The sequence below is a fragment of the Kryptolebias marmoratus genome, linkage group LG6 (assembly GCF_001649575.2).
Source record: "Kryptolebias marmoratus isolate JLee-2015 linkage group LG6, ASM164957v2, whole genome shotgun sequence".
Classification (NCBI taxonomy): Eukaryota; Metazoa; Chordata; class Actinopteri; order Cyprinodontiformes; family Rivulidae; genus Kryptolebias; species Kryptolebias marmoratus.
In genome coordinates this window covers 19,396,929-19,416,424 of record NC_051435.1, presented here as the reverse complement: position 1 = coordinate 19,416,424, position 19,496 = coordinate 19,396,929, and the positions used below count along the sequence as shown (strand labels likewise).

Below are 19,496 nucleotides of genomic sequence, written 5' to 3'. Positions count from 1 at the left end.
TGGTTTTGTTTATGACATCTGCAAAGAAAGCCTCTCTTGCATGTTTTAGTGTTGTGTGATAGTTACGTAGTCTTTCCTTGTAGATGTCATAATAAACGTGCAGTTGAGCCTTACGCCATTTTCGTTCAGCCCTACGGCAGAGTTGTCGTGCAGATTGAACTGTTTGTGCAAATAAATTCAGCTACACAGTACAATGACTAGTGACTTCACAGCGCTCAGCATCAGAGGAAAGACCAAAGATTTAAACCTGTAAAAATCCACCACAGTGAAACAGTGCACTGACAGCCTTCAGCTGTTTTTTGTACAGGTTTACTGCGACTATAACACTAGTGCAGTGTTTAATTACCATATTTTCTGGACTATAAGGCGCACTTAAAAGCCTTACATTTTCTCAAAAAACAAGAGTGCACTTTATAATCCGGAGCACCTTATATATGCAAAAAGTCGTAATGTTTTAGTACGACTTTGGTAAACTACAAAGCTGCACCGCTCGCAGCATTAAGGCTCAGTTATGGTCGCACTTTGTAGTGTCGTGCAGATGGCGCGCAGACCTGAGTTAGCGTTGTAGGCGTTTATACTTGGCGCTTATGTAAGTGCAGTATCCTTCCGTGAGTTTTGAATTGTTTGATTATCTTTGTGATCTCTCATAGAGGGATCATATAAAATGTTGATACAATTGAACCAGCTCCGCTAGAGCACCGAAATTGTCCATTTTGAATGGAGCGCAGTGATTGATAAGAAAATACAGCTTAGAGGGAATTCAGTGATGCATCTGAACAGCCCCTTAGATTAGTACAAACAGTACACTAAACCAGTCTGTTTTTATTTATTCTTTTAAGTGCAGAGAAATTCTGAGCCAATAACGATGGACGAGTGGCTTCACCTTGTAGAAAAGCGCAGCTGGTATTAAGTTACAAGTTTTAACACGTGTACAAGCCCTGACCTTTCTCACTGGCTGTGCTGAAGTAGAGCGTCGGAGGTACGAGCGGGAACAAACTGGGAACAAGTGCTGGTCGCGCTTCTCGATCATCTTCAGCCCCCAAAATCATCGGTTCCTCAACACTGAAAGAGAGAAGGAAACTATTTTAATGCAGTGAAATTACATGCACTTCATCAAAACAAGACTTGGTTAAAATAGATTATACAACCTCTACATAAAAAATGAAACGTATGGAGTACTAGAAATAGAATAATAACAATTACACACAAAAAAAAAAAAAATTAAATGTTTTCATATTATAATAGAGCTGCCCAATTATGAAAAAAGTCACAATCACAATTATTTTGATCAATTTTGCAGTCAGTATTATTGCAAATGATTATATTTTAAGTTTGGAAACACATTGCATTTATTGCGCCTAAAGAACTGTATATTACAATGATACAAAACCTTCTTGTTGAACTTTGACTTAAAATAAAGCCTGTAATGAACTCACGTCTCTCTTCTCCTGACATGTTTTCAGGTGGAAGAGTTTGCTGAATTGATTAATAACAGCAGCTCTTTTCTCGGTTTTGATCTGACTGGTTGTTTTGTCGATTACGTGGCAACAAAATGAGCTTAGAAGTTGTGATACACATCTTGACATCTCACACATTTAACACACATTCATTAAAGTTTATTCTTGGTGTTAAATGTTGTAATATATTGAATGCAGCGGAGCTCACACCCCTGCCTTCTGCATCTCTCTCAGACAAACGGGAGGCAGCGGGAGAGGTGCTGCAGCTCAATCAGGAGGCAAGACAAGATGAGAACACACTGGAGAGGTGGGATGTGACAGAGCTTTTTTAATAAATGGCACAGCCCTACTTTATAAGACTGTGTGTTTAGGTTGATTAGAGAAACTGCAAAATGTTGTGGGTTCTTAGGCTACCAAAATAAAAAGGCACTAAAATACAAAATGAGATTATTCACTGACAGCTGGGCAACTGGATGACTATATCACCCATCTGCAACTGGAGTCTTTAAAATGATAGATTTTTCTTTGTCAAGAGCTATTTTTTCTGCTTCATTTTAGCTAGGTTTTGACCTGTAAATGACAAGTGTCATACACCCTATTTATGTGAAATCCACCTAATTTATCTTCATTAAACAAAGCCTCTGACTTTCTGTCAGACATCGGTCCAGTCCGAGGTCCGACACCTGAAAGACGCCGGTGCGGTTTTATTGCTCAGTGAAGATCCGCATGATTTATTTGTTCAAATTAGCAACGATTTAGATGAAAATGTAATCTCATGATAATGAACAATGACAAATGACAAGATGGTTACAAATTATTTTAAGAGAAATATACATTATAAGAAAAAAAATTAAATTATACAAGCAACTACCTAAAAAAAATAAAAAAAAAATACTCTTTCATTAAAATTACTTCTTTATGGCTTTATATTCAAGGTATGGACTCTGCTATCATTTTAAGACCGAAACACTAAATTCAAGAGCAAAAAATGTTTTTAAAAAGAAATATATAAATACATACACACAAATAAAATTAGCCTTGTGGTTGTGATGTGCTTTTCAATCACCTAATTTATAAAACAGACAACAGCCAAAGGTAATAAAACAGCCCATAATTTCAGTAAGATCCAAATAAAATGAAGTAATAATAAGAAGTTTTTCCTCTCAGATCAGCTGTGGAGGTACCACCATCAACTATCAGCTGTTAAACACAGACTACCCCAGAAATGTAACAAATATACTTGTTTTAAGTCTGTTGCCTGTGGAAACTTCCTTCTGTGTATTTTACATCTGTGGTTCCTGGCTGGGCATCAGGAAGCACTGCTGAAGGAGAGGTCAAATGGATTTAAACCCTCATTTTCTCAATCGGTGCTTATTCACCGTTATTTTTGCATTAAGGTTTTGATCAAAACAATGAACCCATGACTGGTTACGTTTCCTAACGGAAGTGACAAGAAAACAAGTTGTTTAAAGACATTTTCTCTGCAGATTCCAACTTTCAAAAACATTACATTATGTGACAATAAAGGGATCACGTCAGAAGTTAACCACATCTCTATTCTCAACGTTATGAAGTTCATACCCCTTAAAGACAGCTGTGTGAATGTGTCAGGTGTCGGATTGACAATGGCCAGTGGAAAATTTCCAGCCTATCAATCAACCCTACTGACAGTCCTTTAAGCAGATACAAACCAGAGCCATCGCCAGCAGCGCTCAGGTCGGCCTGTAATTAAACTGGCCACAAATTAAAAAGTAATGCAGCTTCAGGTTCCCTCACTAATGTTTTACTAACGGTATCTGGCATCCAGTTACCGCTCCGCTTTGTAACACAAGGCGCACGACGTGTCAGTAATGTGATGCTGGAGAGAATCGGGTGTTAAAGAAGCAGTACGGAGGACTCTGCCTGATCAAAAAAAATATTAAATTCTGCCTGTTCAGATTTGTTCAGTGATGGCAAAACACAGGAATAACCTTTAAGTACTGTCATTAACACATAAATGTTACATCAAAAATACTCACATGACAGGCATATAGGGAGGAAGGAAAAAATAATAATTTCCAGATGTGTTTTTAAGTAAATTCTTCCACCACTGACAGGTTCACTTTACAGCCGGATCCATCAAGATATGGGACACAACAGAGCTTTAGCTTTAGCTGGGGGTGGTGGTGTTGGGGTTGTCAGTGTATGCAAATGAACAGCCCCACAATAGCACTCCCGATCCAGGCCGTTTTAGCGGAGAATCAGCTCCGAGTCTTTGGTGGGGAGTTCTAATGTTGACAACAACACGACGCACAATGAAGCAGAGCTTTCCACCGTGCTCTGCTGCTTTCAGCCTCGACTACAATACACTGACAGAGAATGACAGAGAGAAGGGGAGAGCCAGCACTGGTCGACGAAACATTTGGAAATCAATCGGAACGTGAGCTTAAGTGGCAGGAGAGCCTGGAGACTCTGCTAAAAACAGGAGGAGCTGATGTGAAAAAGGCAAAGAACCACTGCTGGGCTGTTTGACTTCCATTGTGAGAGGGACGTATTTAAAAGGCCATGGGCAACAATTTGTTAAACGTCTGGAATCTGTTTCAACTTTTTCTGAGCTGTAGGCTCTAGAAAAAAAAAAAAAACCTGCTTCTGTTTGTTAATTGTTGTTCAAGCTACTGTCAGGGACGCCATCACAGATTTAGTGAAAGGACACGAGCAGATTCCCTGTTCTTGTGATTCTTCTGGAAAAGGTACGGAAAGAGAGGCATATTTTGACTGGTTTTCTTTTTGCGTTGCGCTCTTTAATGGCAGCAGTAATTTCAATAAACTCTGAACAAAGTGAACAAGAAATACTTCACAGTGCATTCACTTTGAAACGCTCATATTTCTAAATCTACTTCTGTCATTTGGCTTGACAAGGGACGTGTAGATGCTTGTAGTGAGCTAAGCCAATGTCATTGTGATGCTGTCTTCTGTCTGTACTGCTGCTTTTACTGCCTTTTGCACCGGTCAGATGAATAGGTTTATCAGACAACTGCTTACATGCACCCGTTTACCCCGTTCTCCCCGTTCTCCACCGTCAGGACCTGTCTGACAGATGTAGACTTATAGCCGTTTAATATGATGCTCCAAGTATGTAAATAGCTCTGATAAGTACTGCATGTTTTAGCATTATATTCAGTAATAAAAATTTACGCACTTAAACATACAAGCTGGATCAAAACATCATGCAAAGCACAAATCTTGGGCTTAACTTTCTGGTTTTTAAAACGAAAACATGAACATCTGCGTGTGTTTATTACCTGGAGAGGAGGGAGGCTGATGCTGTGGATGAAGCGTCAATAGCAGAGGAGCAGTCTGAGTCATCTGAAGATAAGAACATGGAAACAACAAAAACAGATTTACTCCATCTGCGTCCTTCACCAAGTAAAGTCTGGAGTAAATTGATGTCTGTTTTGTTCAAACATTGGGCCAAGTTTGCGTCTGAGAGGCCTGGACAGAGGGATTTTCAGCAGTTTTCATTTCAGAGAACAATATTTGAATGAGTGTTGACTGCTGAACAGCAACGCCAGCAGTCGAGATCGTATGATGGAAACTCATTTAACACCAGAAAACTATTATTCTTAACTCACCGCAGGAAATTTAAGGAAAACTGGGAATGTAATGAGACGAGGTAATGGATTAACTGCTGCATTTAAAACATTTTGTTCGTATTTTTTATTACTTTCTTTGAAGACATAAGTTTCTATCCATTTTCTCAGCATTTGGTAGCATTGCCTGAAGTGTGTTGGGTAATGTCAATTAGCTGTGCTGGCCATTTTGAATTGGACAGATGTAACTCATGGTCAGTAATAAACACATATATTTACATGTAACTGTCTTGTAGGATAAATCTGGGCGTAATTTAATTTTTTAATCATTACCATTGTCCCCGCAGGCATTTTCCAGCTCATCATGCAGCTCTTCGTCTACTTCATCCACCTGCATCACACACTCTGAGCTGAAACAAATTAAATAAAAACACTCAGAACTCAAACAACAGAGGAGGAAACACCGACCGACCGAAGAGCCGTTTTCTCACCCCGACTCCTGAACTTCTCCATCTCGTTGCTCCTCTGTTGGCGAAGGGGAGGTGGAGGAGGAGGGGGACGGAGATGGAGATGAGGAGGAGGAGGCAGGTCGCGCTTGCCGGGTGAGCTGGATGGCTGAGATCTGAGTGGTTATAGAACCAACCACGGCTCCTGCAGGACATGAGGTCACATCTGTCAGGGAAGGAGCAGAGTCAGGGTGGAGGTGGAAATCCAGATGTTGAGTCTGGCAACATCTCACTGAGCTGCGACTGCTGGAGACAAGTTGGTGACTCAAAATTACCGGGAAAAAATGACCAAATTCACCACTGCAGTCCAATTTTATTATTTTTTTAAATCTTTGCTTATTTTTTGAGTTCACAGCTTGCAAAAGCTGTATTCTCGGCCGTGCACATGTTTTCAATGCTCACCTCCGTCCACACAGTACCTACCTCGGCTCAGTATCAGACATTTTAGGCCACGCCAAATTAAAGGATTAATCCTTAAAGGAATGCTCATCACTTGAAGGCTTGAACCCCAACGTTTTAAGCACAGATCTCATGTGAGTACACACCACGTTTTAGCCCAATTTCTGTATATTTGACAGCGTTAGAGCCATTTTAGTGTTTGCTAAACTCGATTGGCTGTGTTGTTTCTAAAGGTTAATCAGTTGTATTTGTACATCCAATGATCACTTTGGCAGTTTCAATAAAATCCATCCAGTGATTCATGAGATATTCTGATAACAGACAGACAAACACACAGGAGCAATAACTACTTACCTTCGACGACATCCGGCCGTGTGGCCTGCAGATGCTGAGCAGCACTGATCCCGGCCAGCATGGAGCTGGATGGAGAGGGGCAGAGTCCTCGGCTTCCTCCCAGTGGACACGGATTCTCCAAGGCCTGCTTGATCACACCGAGCCGTGCTCCACTTTGGGGCTTGTTGTTTGTAGCTGCAGACAAGACAGCTGGAGGACCATCTTTAACAAGCAGCCGATCGTTCGCGGAGGTTTGTGTCGCTTGGATGTTCGGCATCTGAAAGCGTTTTATTCCCGTTTTAGTCGAGCTGCTCCTTTGTGCAGCGTTGGTTTGTCTAATTGTGCTTCTTTCTGGTTTTGTGCCGTTGTGGCTGGAGATAGTCTTTGACAACGTTGCTCCCTGATTTTTACAAAGACTAAGGCACAGAGGAGGTGGTGGAGAGAAACAGTCTGCCGTCTCGTGCTGAAAAGACAAAAAAAAAACAACAAAAAGGTGCGATAAGGATGAGCAGAAATGACCGATTTTGTAAAATCAGTTTACAAAAAACTGCACACTGATTTGTTGGCTTCACATGAGTTTTTATGTAGTAACATTCATTTTTTCTTCTTTTTGAGGAGGGGCAGACCAGGCAATCCCTGCTCTCCTTACAACTGCTGAAGTTGGCTATTTGCGTCCAAAAGCAATACAAGGTTACAGATTTGAGATTACTTTGCTTTTAAAACAAAATGTTACACAAAACCTTTGACAGGAAATACAACCCCAATCCCAAAAAGTCTGGACATTGTGTACAAAGTAAATAAAAACAGAATTCAATAATTTGCAAATCTAATAAACACATCAAATGTTTAACCTAAGAAATTGGACCATTTACAAAAAAATATGGTTACTCTGCTGCTTCTAGCCATTCCTTTTGCTACTGTTAGCTAGTGTTTTGCTTCCTCTTTGTGATGTTGTAAATGGAGCATTTTGAAAGCTGCTCACCATGCTGCTGAGCTGCACCATGGCGCATCCTTGGATCAGCAGGTCTTTATAACAGCCTGATGATGGCGGAAGTTCCAGCCGTGCATCGTCCCAGTGGTTCCTTCCAGATGAACCGTTTCCTGTCTCAGAGGTTAGGCTTGGCTTAGTTTGACGGTAAGGCACTTTGTTGGCTCCACCTGAAACCGAGGCAGCAGTGGGGGGACTGTCTGCGTTGGTACAAGCCTGGAGTTCTCCCCCACTCCAGGGGGAGAACTGGTTGGTGGGCATGGCAAGGAGATCCTGAGCGGTGTCACAAACCAGATGATGACGATGATGAGGGGCCCCTGCTCAGGGTGATTCTTCAGCAGAAAGGATTCAGTAATGTCAGCTCCAACTGGATGGACAAGTTCTCGCAGCACTCATTAATGCTGCCCTAATGATCAAGCCTCTCACTGCGGCTGCAGGTGAGCAGGGCCGACTCCTGCAAGCGATAAAAGCCGGCACCCGAGGCTGAGGCAGGCGGGACGAACGTCTAATCAAACACCAAACTACAATCCTGAGGACACTGGCTGAAACGGACAGGGCAAGAAGCCGACGCTCCTCTTCTCAAATCTTGTCAGGAAAGCAAGACGTCGCTCGCGAAGGGACGAGAACGTTGACCGCCTCGGTCGGGCCATGAGCCGCTCAGCTGCTTCACAGAAGGCATTAAAACTACACAGGATCAGGCCTGAAAGAAGTCCAGAGGAGAGGCAGAGTCTGAGAGGATCCTGCCTGAGGGTAATCAGGACACAAGTTCAGGATCCTTGAGGACCAACACAATCTGTGGAGAACAGGGGGGGGAAAAAACACGAGCCTAATTAGAACAAATCAAACAAAATAAACCACAAAAACAGAACAAAGTTAACAAACATGGGAAAAATGTTTTGTTGATTTCATGCAGTATTGCAAGATGTCAGAGTGTGTGTTGGGGATGATTCAACTGCTGCTACACCAAAGTTTAGCTCAATATTTATAAAATTCACCGAGTTATACCAATTCATGTGTTTTCTAAAGTCAGCTGGCTGCGGCGGCCATCTTGAATGGGGCTGACTCCGAGCTGGTAAGGACTGTAGACTGAATGGTTGCTTTCTGAGCGTTTCATTAAAATTCGTCCAGTGGTTCGTGAGATATTTTGCTGACACGCAGACACCAGCGTACACAAGCAGAGACAGGAGCCGAGACATTGTCCGCCTTCACCTTTCGGCGGCGGGCGACAAACAAAGCCTCGGAGCATTTGGAGCAAAAGCTAAAAAGTTGAATTCTTCAGCGGCTACACCACCATGACGCCGCTGAAGAAAGCCTTCCGGGCGTGACTGAAACCAGAGTTTAAATGTTCCACCTGCGAGAACATTACGGTCCCGATGTTTGGAGGTTCTGCCTTCATTCAGAGTATAAACTTCCAGCTGCCAATCACTGATGTCCCGGTGTCCGAAGCACACTCTCACACGCGTGATTTAAGCTAGCTGAATTCACGGTCATCACCCCAATCCTGGGGTGATGGCTTGACTAGTTTTCAAGATGATCTGTGTCTCATTCCCATTGATTGTCTCCCATATGCATCTGGTTTTATCATTGTATGAATGGTTGCTAAGGGTGTTTGAATAAATGTGTTAAAATTTAAGGTAACGTCTCCAGGTCTTTCCCAACAACCAACTCGGAGAGGTAAAGGTAGTATATATCTCGACAGTTCACAATAAAGAAACGATTAACTTTGACCACGACAAGCCAAACGTTTCGTTGCTAAATCCACTTATTCTTTAGTTACTACAAGTCCCTAACTGTTAACCCATTTTTAACCTCAGTGTCTGTTTACCGCTTCACAGATAAGACAGCGATTAGCTTAGCAACAACGAAGCGCAAACTCTTGCCGGTGTTCTCAAAACATCACTCCGTTCATCAGAAGTGCCACCGAACAGAGTCAGTCTGGTTAATAAGATGATTCTGTTCTCACCAGCTTCTACTCCGGCGGCGTCCACAGCATGTTGTTCCGTTAATCTCACAGGCGGTTAACTCGTTTGAGTTTCTTCTTACATCGTGGAAACGACAGAAATAATAATGCGAGTGAGTCATCATAACCGAAGATCTTCTATTGTCCCTAAAGCGCTTCTTCTTTCCCTCCATGAGGCGGGTTGAGGGTGCAACAGCGCCACCAAACGGTGAAGAACGGGGGGAGCAGGATTCCTAAAAAAAAAAAAAAGTCTCCTGCCGCCTTACTGCCAGAGTTTTAAACTAACATGTTATGATTAGAAATGACGGAGTTGCTATTTTCGTCAAACGTTACGCAATCTCACCCAAAATTTGTGTTGGGAATGATGCTCTGCCGTTACCACGTCAAATCAGATCAAAAGATATAAATTGACTGAATTATATTTTGTTTTCTGTTTATTTAAATCAGTTGGCTGTGGTGGTCATCTTGAATTATGTAGTTATGTTGATTGACACCAAAAGAGATGAACGTCCAATGATTACTTTCTGCGAGTTTCAATAAAACTCCTTGCAAAACTATTCCCCCCTATCAGTATCCTTTCTCTTTTGTTGCCTTACAATCTGGAATTTAATTGGATTTTTATTTGATTAAAGCAACATTTCTCAAACAAGCACTCCAGACCAGTTAAACTAAATTGCTTTTTTAAACCCCAACTATTACCGTCAGAAGCCACATAATTAGTTAAATACAATCCACCTGTGGGAAATTTAAGTGTCAGGTTATCTCAGTAAACATTCCTCTGCCACTTTATTAGGAACACTCAGTTGCTCGTTAACACAAATAACTAATCATCCAGTCACATGGCAGCAACTCAGTGCCTTTAGGCATGTAGATGTGGTGAAGACGACTTGCTGAAGTTCAAACCGGGCGTCAGAATAAGAAAGAAAGTAGATTTACGTGACTTTGAATGTAGTGTGGTGTCAGTCGGGCTGGTCTGAATATTTCAGAAACTGCTGATCTACTGGGATTTTTACACACACAACAATCTCTAGGGTTTAAAGAGAACGGTCCAAAAAAAGAGAAAAAATCCAGTGAGTAGCATTTGTGTGGACAAAAAAAGCCTTGTTACTATTAAAGGTTAGAGGGGCAGACTAGTGTGAGATGACAGAAAGGCACCAGCAGCTCAAACAACCCCTCGTTACAAACAAACGTCTGCAGAATACCATCTAATTCAAATAAATTCAAATAAATGATGGTATTAAGGGCCACACTGGGCTAATCTCGGGGAATCTATCTGTCAGACGTGCGTTTCATTGAATTTCTCCAGGTCACTTCTTATGCAATAATCGGGTTTATTGCATTTAAATGTCCATACCCATATCCAATCCACCTTTGGGATGTGGTGAAATGGGAGATTTTACATCATGAACATGCAGCTGATAAATCTGCGGTAACTGTGTGATGCTATTATGTTGATATGGACATGAATCTCTGAATAATGTTTTCAACATTGTGTTGAATCTATGATATGATTAATTAAAGCAGTTCTGAAGGCAGAAGGGCCTGAATACAGTACTAGTAGGTGTACCTAATGAAATGGTCTATGAGGGGTATATACACCTGCTGAGATCGGGTCAGCCAAAACTCACGGAGAGGATAAGGACGGCATTAATCAGAGAAACATCCAGGAGGCCAGAGAGAGCGCTGATGGAGCTGGGAGGATTTGTCCATAGGACCACTAGAAGCTGCACAGAGCTGGACTGGCAGGAAAAAAAAAATATATATCTTTTTAAAGTTACATAAAACAGGTTTTCCCCCTTTAGCTTAATTAATCAGAAATATTTTTAATCGAGGGATGGACACTTTTGCAGCTCACTTTAGAGTTCAAACTTCAGCTGCTTCTTAAACACAGTGATGCCATTTAAATAAATCCCTTTGACTACAAATAATCACTAGATAAAACTGATTATCAGTTTAATTGATCTTTCTTAGACAGTTGCAGTTTAGTCTTGATTCAAACAAATCAAAAGATAAACTTGGTTCTTGCAGCTGAAAGAGACAAGTTCTTTTGTGTAAGATTTTGTAGTTCCTACGTTTGGCCAGTAGATGGCAGCACAGGAGGCGCATCTCAGTCTTCCTCCTGGTCTATCTGCCTTCCTGCTGTCCCACTTCTCTTCTGACTCCTAGTAGTTTTTATGTTTCCTTTCCTTCTTTTTGTTGCTTCCTTTTAGTTTTACCTTTTAGTCCCATTTTCCAGTCTTCCTATCATTTCCTCTCTCCTTTCCTCTTTACTTTTTTTTTCCTTTTACCTTGTTTCCTCTCTTCCTGTTCAGTCATTACCTTCTTGCCAAGGAGGTTATGTTTTCATTTGTGTTGGTTTGTTTGTTTGTGCGTTCGTCTGTTAGCAAGATTACTTATCACTTTGTCACAGAAACAAAAATATCCCATGAATTACTGGATGTACATCTACAACTGATTGACTTTTGGAGTCCAACCAATCCAAGATGACCGCCACAGGTAACTAACAATAGCCAACACAAAAAAAGCTATAATGGTGTGAATTTCACAGATATTAAGCTAAAATTCAATACGGTAGTAGCTGAGAGTCATTCACAACACATGCTTTGAGTGTGACATCTTGACACATCACATGACAAAGTGGATAATGTTATTTTTAAGGCTACACTTCCATCAGTGTTCAAAATAAGATGACCTTACTTTAAAACTCTATGCATTCATTAAAGGAACACCAGGTTTTAAAGTTATTTCTTCTTCTCTTCCTTCTTTAGTGTAGTTTTCTTCTTTTTCAGTTCCACCCCTCCTTTTGCTGTCTCGCATCTCGTAACACTCAGACATGTGTGTGTATGTGTGTGTGTGTGTGTGTGAGAGAGAGAGAGAGAGGGCAGCAGACTGACTCAAAACTGCAGCAGCTAGTTTATTCAGAGCTGCAGACGTCCTGCAGGACAGTCTGTCTCCATCTTCTGAGACTCAACCGTCTTCTGTCGTCTTCCAAAGCGACACAGAGCCTAAAGTCCAACAAAGAATCCAACAAAACAGAGGAGGAACCGGAGGAAAAGTTCATCATCCAACCAAAACTGCCACCTTACAAGATGACTGGACATTCATTTTGTTTTTCCTAAAATCCAGAAGAAAGCAGAAGGAGAGAAGAAAAAGTGAATTGAGAGAAAAAGAAAACCTGTAAAACTGTAAAACCTAAAAGAGGACGCTGTTGTCTTGGAAGTAAAGAGAAGGGGGAAACAGAAGAACCAAACTAAAAGAAAACTGAAGATTTTTTACTTTTTGTTGCCGTTTTTTTTAGCTTTTCAGCTTTTTTTGTCTCCCCATGATGCTGTAGAATATCAAGCTCCAAACAGCAGAGGAAACAAGTCAAAAGAGAAGAAATAAGATCCAATCTGGAGACAATATCCTAAAGAAACTGAAGAACAAGAGACATCATTTGGAAAAAAGGCGAGACACAAGAAAAAACAAAAAACTCAGTCCTTTTAGATTTAGATCAAATACTTCAAAGAGAAGACAAGCTGTTGAGGTGTGAGCATGCACTTCCTGCAGCTCCTCACACCTATTTTCTCCACCCTCCACGTCGTGCGCTCTGTGGCCCCTGAGAGCGGCGAGGCCCCGGGCCGGCTGGAGCGCTGGGTCCGCGTGGGTCTCCAGCTGGTGCAGTGGGACCAGCTGCACCGCTGCCTCCACACATCCTCCATGTCTGAGGCGGACTGCAGGCGGCTGCTGCACCTGCCTCTGTCCTCCGTGGCCGTATACGTGTCAGAGCCGAGCGGCGCTGCAGGTAGGAGCCCTGACCGTGGACCCCGAGACACAGCTTCAGCTTCCAGTCAGCACAGCAGTCCACATTTCAAGTTTAAAACTCAACATATCACCCCGTTTAAAGCTGTTTCTGTCAATATAATAATAACACTGATATTGGCTTGGAAACATTTTGATAAATTACAAAAATTATGTAACATTTTTGAAAACTTTAATAAATAACCCTATATGGAAAAAGTGTGTGAAGAAAATGAATGGATGGATAAAAGTTCAACACGTGATTCTAATAATCTAAGATGAAGAAACAATGCCTACATTTTGATGTATGAACTGTCTAAAAAGTGTAAAGAAAACTAAGATGGAAAAAATAAAAGCTAAAGCTGCTGCCAGTGGTTTATTGTGGTCACCATGGTAACCACACCTCCTCCTTAAAGGAGAAAACTTTAAACTAAGCGAGATCATTTTTTATTTTCTGTGACAAAATCATTCTGACAGCGCTGAATGATTTTGATGAAATTTGCTGAAGAAGCTAAAAAGCAAATTACTAAAGTTTAAGCAAGTGGAAAAGGAGGTAAAATGAGCAGAACACAGCACAGAACACAAAATCAGGTTTCATTAGGAAATGACAGAATTCCTAAAATAAACGTTAAATGAAAGCAGATCAACGTTTCCAAGATTCCCTATTCAGGCTTTATTAGTGGAATTACCTCACAGCTTTATTTTTTCATACATATTTGATGGTGCATTAAAAAATGGCTCTCATTTTGTCAAACAGCTTTAAAATAAAACATACACCTCGGTTAGTATTAGTGTACCAGTACTGTGGCTTTTGGTAGTCATACTTTGCCCAGTGTAGACAAAACTTTCAGGGTATTACACAAAAGAAGATCTTCTTCTTTGGAGCTCGTTTAGGTTGTTTGTTTAAATTTTTATCACTTTTTTTGTGTCCGATCGACAGTTGACTCGACACATATACAAATTGTACATCTAAACGTAGGAATGTTTGGCTTTTTTCACACAGTGTCTCTCCCACTGCTCTCACAGGATTTTTCTGTTTTCTCTCACATTCCCCCAGAGTGCAGCGAGTGCACAGCCAAGCTTCCACAGATTCTGTTCTATTTTAGCTCAAAATATTCTTTTCAATTTTTTTTTTTACTTGCCCTAGTCACTGCAAATGACAGTGTAGAAAATTGTCACGTGACCATAACGTTCTTTTGACACTCGTGGTTTCCTCACAGTGACTGTTTCTTTGAGACTTACTTTTCAGGCTGTCGTTTTGTCTGCCTTTAATTACTTTGGCAGTCAGGGATTAACAGACACACCTGTGTGGTTACCGTGGTGATCATAACGTGCCACTGCTTCGCTCTCTTTACACTTCTTTACACACGGTTTATACATCAACATGTAGGTATTTGTCTGAGCTAGACTGTTGCAAAGTCATGTTGAAGAGTTGGATCGTTGCTGCGTTGATACACTTCAACATTTCTGCAAAGACTTTCTAGTTATGTGATATCACAAATCTGATCAGATTACATCTTAAATCTTTTATTTCCTGTGCCTTAAATATTTCAAAATGAATCTGAATGGGATAAATGAGAGTAAATGACTTATACTCTTTGAGTAGAACTCCAGTAAAATGTTCAAATGAACAACCAAAAAAAAAAAAAAAAACGAAAGATGGAAAGGTGATAATGTCTTTCCATGCATGTGTAGGGGTTGCATGTGTTTGTGTCTGTTACCAAAATATCTCATGAACCACTGGACAAATTTTAATGAAACTTGCATGACCTAATCACTGGTTGTACATCTGCAGCTACATACCATTTGGAGTCAACACTTTTCAAGACGGCCACGTACTTTGAGGGCACCCCAATGCGCAACATCTTTGCTTAAAATCTTGGCGTTAGCTTTACATCTCATGAACCACTGGAAGGATTTCAAAGAGTTTCCTCAGAAAATAATTATTGGAGGTACATCTACAAAAGATTAACATTTGTAGTCAACACAATTCAAGACGGCTGCCACAACTGAACAACTTTATCAAACACAAACATGACCATAACCCAGCCAGTTTTACAGATATTGCTCTAAAGCAGTGGTTCCCCAAAGAACAGGACCCCCCCCCCCCCCCCCNNAAAAAGAAAAAAAATCAACTGGGCACACACATCGTTCAACCAGACATAAACCTATACACATATTTTGTTTTCAAACTCCACTGAAGTTTATTTCACACTTCAAGTTGTATTAAAACAAACTACAAACCATCTTTACAATGAAACATTTTTGTGTAACTGTCTTTTGTTTTTTTTTTCATTCATCCATACCGCTTCCCCCGCCCACCCTGCAATGGCACTGCGCCCCCCGTAGGGTAGGGTAGCGATACCTGTTGCGATACTAACAGGTATCGCAATAGACTGTGCTTCATGTTATGTTCAAGGCTTTAACAAAATAGTATAACTCTGGTATTTCTAGGTGATCTTAGTCACAAGTTGCTCTAAAAGGTGGTAGGTGACAAGCATTCCTTCAAGGAATGCTAGGTCTTTAATTTACTGTTTTATTAAAGTTTGATCATAACAGACTTTTGCTGTTTTTGTTTTGAGGTAATCCTTTTGAGCCTCACAAACAACAAAGCTAAACTGTATAATAGTGAGAGTCTGTTCTGCCACATCACCCAGGGTCGCTGGACAAAGTTCTTGCAATCCTGCCAGACTCGTCAAATGAGGCGCTGAACTCCAAGCTGCGGGGCGGTTTCAGCGTGGGGCGGATGCTGAACAGAGGCAACGGTCCCCTTAGACACCAGCAGCCTCTCCATGGCTCCACGGCCCACGATGCTGTACTGGTGCTTGATCCGACCCCAGGAGAGAACTTCGGACACCCCGTGTTCCTTTTCTATGTGGATGTGAATGTGACGAAGAAGAGGTGCTCCCACCTCGATGGCATCTATCTGGGTGAGTATTATTAAGTCAACGCCTGCTTTTACATAATGCCCTGTTGCTTTCTGTTGGTTGCACTGTCTGTGAATTTACTGTACATAAACTTTTCAAGACCAAGAAAACAAATTTTAAAAGTAAAATACAATTCTATATCAAAATGGCAACGTTAGAAAGAAAACTCATGGTATTTGGGTTTCTCATCTTACAGACAACAGTAAAATTCATGCCCCCCTCAGCTGGAGCTCCTTGTAGATGGAGAAGGAAAGGAACTTTATAGTTTATAACAATCGGAAGACCGGTAATAATAGTAAACAGATAGAATGCCTGCAAATAAAAGCACCTCCTTCAATGCCCTTTTTGCCAGCTGAAGGGTCATCACTTGGGAGCCACCTCTCACTGATGTTTTGAATCCCTCAGTGTGGTGAAGCAGCAGTAGGGAGGTCTCCGTACTACCCTTTTGCAGCTGATCCTACAACATATCCTTTTTTCGGAGCCAGAAACTCCCCTGCTCTTCCCCTTCAGCCAGGTCTTTGATGACTTTCCCTAAGTTAGTGCCTCTAACACCCAAAGTAATTAGGAGGTGCTGCACAGAGGCTCCAGTATTAGAACATGAAAGCTCTCCATTCTCCTTGCAAGCATTCTTCTTCCAGCTATGCACACTTGTCTTTTTTCATTCAAAGGTGGGCTCTATTACATTCTCCCATGGGATGGTCAGCTCAGCCACGATGACAGTCTTGTTTAGAGAAGACCAGAACACAATGTCAGGGTGCAAGAAGGTGGTGGTAATTTCTTTGGGAAACTTGAGTGCACGGTCAAGGTCCGTAGCCAAGCTCCAATCAGCTCCTGGTGTCATTAAGGACCATGATCGTACAGAGCTTGGATGGGCCTGATCCCCTTTTTATGAAATGGATCTGCCTCTGAGATGCCTCTAGATTGGCCCTATAGGCCTCCAGCCTTTGCACCTCCAGGAGTTTGGCCAGTCTATGCATGACTCAGATGTGTCACCATCTATACTGGTCGTGCTGTCTTACATCCAGCTAGAATGTGCCTGGGTTCAAAGAGCTACAAAACTTGAAATTTCCTTCTGTACTGCACAACAAGTTTAGGTTCTTGGGCCTTGGAAGAGTGTCATATGTAGCTGTGATCAGGAATCTTAGCTAGACCTGGGGTACCCTCAACACGTCAGCTCAAATGACCCTTCTGTCTTTGTGTCAAATGACACAGACAGAAGAGAAGGAAAAGGAACAGAGAGATTAAAAAAACCTCTCCAGAGATTCAGATCTCCTGAATGGGTTTTTTTCAAGTCACCAAGGAAATCTAGAAAACATGCTACAGAACAGAGAGGAAAAGAAAAACAAACGCAGAAACACTGCCATCCCTTATGCTGCTGGAGTATCTGAGAAACTTAGAAAGAATTTTCACAAAACATAAGATCCCAGTACACTAAAATTAATTTAGTTTAGTGGTACATCCAATGATTACTTTCTGCAAGTTCCATTACAATCCATCCAAGGGTTCTAAAGATATTTTGCTAATGCTAAATTCTTTTACAGCTGTATGCAAAGAAATCTTTACTCAAACTAGTTACTGATCTGCATGTTTAAACATAGGTTTAATTTTTTTTTTTGTTTGATCTGGTGCTGGTTTTGTGTCTCAGGTGAGGAGTGTTTGACGCTGGCTTTGAAGAGTCGCTGTCAGAACCAACTGAAGCGTCACCACACAAGTCCAGAGAGGCTTTTTGGTAACAACCGACTGGCAAGCGGGATGCTGCGTGGAGGCGTTGGTGGCAGCCGTCTGCTGAATCGAGCCATGAGAGGCTTCTGCGAGGTCCACTTCCTGCCGTTAGTGGTGTCAGAAGGAGACAGCAGTCGCACGCAGAGACTCAGATGCGTTGGTAGGTGTGAAAGATACACAAAAAGAAAACTGGAAGCATAAACAATTCAAGAGAGGGGGATGCACTGTCAAGCAACAAGAGAGCAGGGCTTTCTTTCCTTAGCCCAGATTGACAAAATTTAAAACTCAAGAAAGATTTAACACATACTTTTAGGCACTATGATGGTGGTTCTTTATTAAAACAGACTTTCTTCTTTGGTGTCTGAATGTTCAAGTGAAAAGCATTGTTCCAGGCATCATTTGACACTTTTTCCAATCAAAATACACAAATCCAACAAATAATATTTCAGAGGGGAATTGCTTTTTAAAAAAAAATAAAACAGCATGTCGTAGCTTACTATTGGAAAATGAAAAAATAAAAACACTGTCACCACAATAAGGACAAAAGGAATATTTCTCATATGTTGTAGAAAACTGTTAGTTATAAGTAAGAATTAAAACTACAAGCAACAATGAACAGCCCTCGCACCTCGGCGATGTTGCAATGCCAGACAAACGCAGCTGACCTGCAGGATAAAACTGCCTTACTTGTAATGCACTGTGTTTCTCCTCTGGCAGAGCATGCAGAGTTTGCCAGGTGTCCTCAGCTGCTGCCCGTGAGCTCTCCCAGTCTGCCCGTCTCCAGCTGCGAGCTGAATAAAAACACCAGGCGCTGCCACCAGCAGCCGCTGGCCACTCACCTGTCCTGTCGCCTCTACCAGACCTGTGACCACGCTGTGCTCATCGCAGGTTAGGTCATTTATACCCAGTATGTCTTCTTAGTATGGTCATTATATGCCAAAAACCTGCTTCAGTATTAAAACTGCATGACACACACATCAGCGAAAAAAAATGAGCGTTCGACATGTTTGGATTTGCTTAGACAAACTGATATTTCCTAATTTCTGTTGGGAAAATATACTTGTGAGATGACACTTGCAGCTGAGACGAACTGGCCGTAAATGTTGATGGAAAGTAGAGCTGTTGCTAGTTTCAACTGGCAGATGTGAACTTTCGGATGTGGAGTTTGTAAGGTATTTGACCAGTGTGTGAAGAGGAATAACAGGAGCAATTGGATGTAAGTAGCAAGCGTGCTATGGTGGTTGGATTTTTTGTTTGAACGGGTCTTATGGAAGTCAGACTTATCATGAAATGTAAAGGAATGATAGAGAAGGAGATAAAAGTTCTGAATATAGGATGCAACACAAAGTTCTAGCAGTGCAAGTTGATGAACAACAGGATAGGCCTTAAACTCTTCTGGTTGATCAGACATGTTGAGGATGTGAGTGCAGTGAGGTTTCAAAGGATGGTTGTCAATTCATAAATATTCTAAAATGAGCAGCTCGGCGTCAGACAGACACAGGAGACCAAGATAATAGGAAGTGAGTTTATTTTACAGTGAATCGGGAGCAGGAATAATTACAGGAACCAGGAACCTGGAAGCAGAGGATGTGGTAAGTATTTCCTTGGTGAGGAAGGCAGGTAAGTATTATATCCACAGGTGGGAGGCCTTACTGTGCGAAAGATGATCCACGGCACGGAGGTGAGTCCAAAGGTAGGTATGTTCCAGTAGCAGGTTGGCAGATTCTCCAGGAGGCAGTAGGTAAGTATCCCTCACGAGGCAGGCAGACAGGCACAGGCAAACAGATAGGTAACTTATCTCCGAGGCAGGTGTCCACAGCAGACCAGACTGGGTCCACGCAGGTTAGGTAGTCCT

At 41.6% G+C, this 19,496-nt stretch overlaps 2 protein-coding genes and 1 long non-coding RNA gene across 7 annotated transcripts in view; 1 reads left to right on the top strand and 2 right to left on the bottom strand.

Annotated features, from left to right (window-relative positions):
• ttll4 (tubulin tyrosine ligase-like family, member 4) overlaps window positions 1-9,397 on the bottom strand; it is a 23,450-nt gene extending 14,053 nt beyond the window's left edge. Inside the window, exons 1-7 of one of the 5 annotated variants that reach the window (XM_017410058.3) lie at window positions 9,216-9,397; window positions 7,247-8,045; window positions 6,286-6,727; window positions 5,518-5,677; window positions 5,360-5,436; window positions 4,739-4,802; window positions 944-1,062 (exon numbers count right to left, since the gene is read on the bottom strand). In XM_017410058.3, coding sequence (XP_017265547.1) covers window positions 944-1,062; window positions 4,739-4,802; window positions 5,360-5,436; window positions 5,518-5,677; window positions 6,286-6,727; window positions 7,247-7,513 — 1,129 coding nt within the window. In that variant the 5' untranslated portion in view covers window positions 7,514-8,045; window positions 9,216-9,397. Of the gene's footprint in view, window positions 1-943; window positions 1,063-3,475; window positions 3,634-4,738; window positions 4,803-5,359; window positions 5,437-5,517; window positions 5,699-6,285; window positions 6,728-7,246; window positions 8,046-8,257; window positions 8,280-9,215 lie in introns of those variants that run through there. The other 4 variants (XM_017410056.3, XM_017410057.3, XM_037976166.1 and 1 more) reach the window with 4 other exon arrangements.
• A 3,349-nt stretch (window positions 9,398-12,746) lies between these two features.
• The window catches only part of si:ch211-67e16.11, a 15,696-nt gene continuing 8,946 nt past the window's right edge, over window positions 12,747-19,496 (top strand). Inside the window, exons 1-4 of the mRNA XM_017410190.3 lie at window positions 12,747-12,996; window positions 15,650-15,922; window positions 17,565-17,801; window positions 18,359-18,529. Of these exons, the coding sequence (XP_017265679.1) occupies window positions 12,747-12,996; window positions 15,650-15,922; window positions 17,565-17,801; window positions 18,359-18,529 (931 nt within the window). The remainder of the gene's footprint in view (window positions 12,997-15,649; window positions 15,923-17,564; window positions 17,802-18,358; window positions 18,530-19,496) is intronic.
• LOC112450319 overlaps window positions 19,179-19,496 on the bottom strand; it is a 5,312-nt gene continuing 4,994 nt past the window's right edge. Inside the window, exons 2-3 of the long non-coding RNA XR_003038893.2 lie at window positions 19,295-19,494; window positions 19,179-19,215 (exon numbers count right to left, since the gene is read on the bottom strand). This is a non-coding gene — a long non-coding RNA (uncharacterized LOC112450319). The remainder of the gene's footprint in view (window positions 19,216-19,294; window positions 19,495-19,496) is intronic.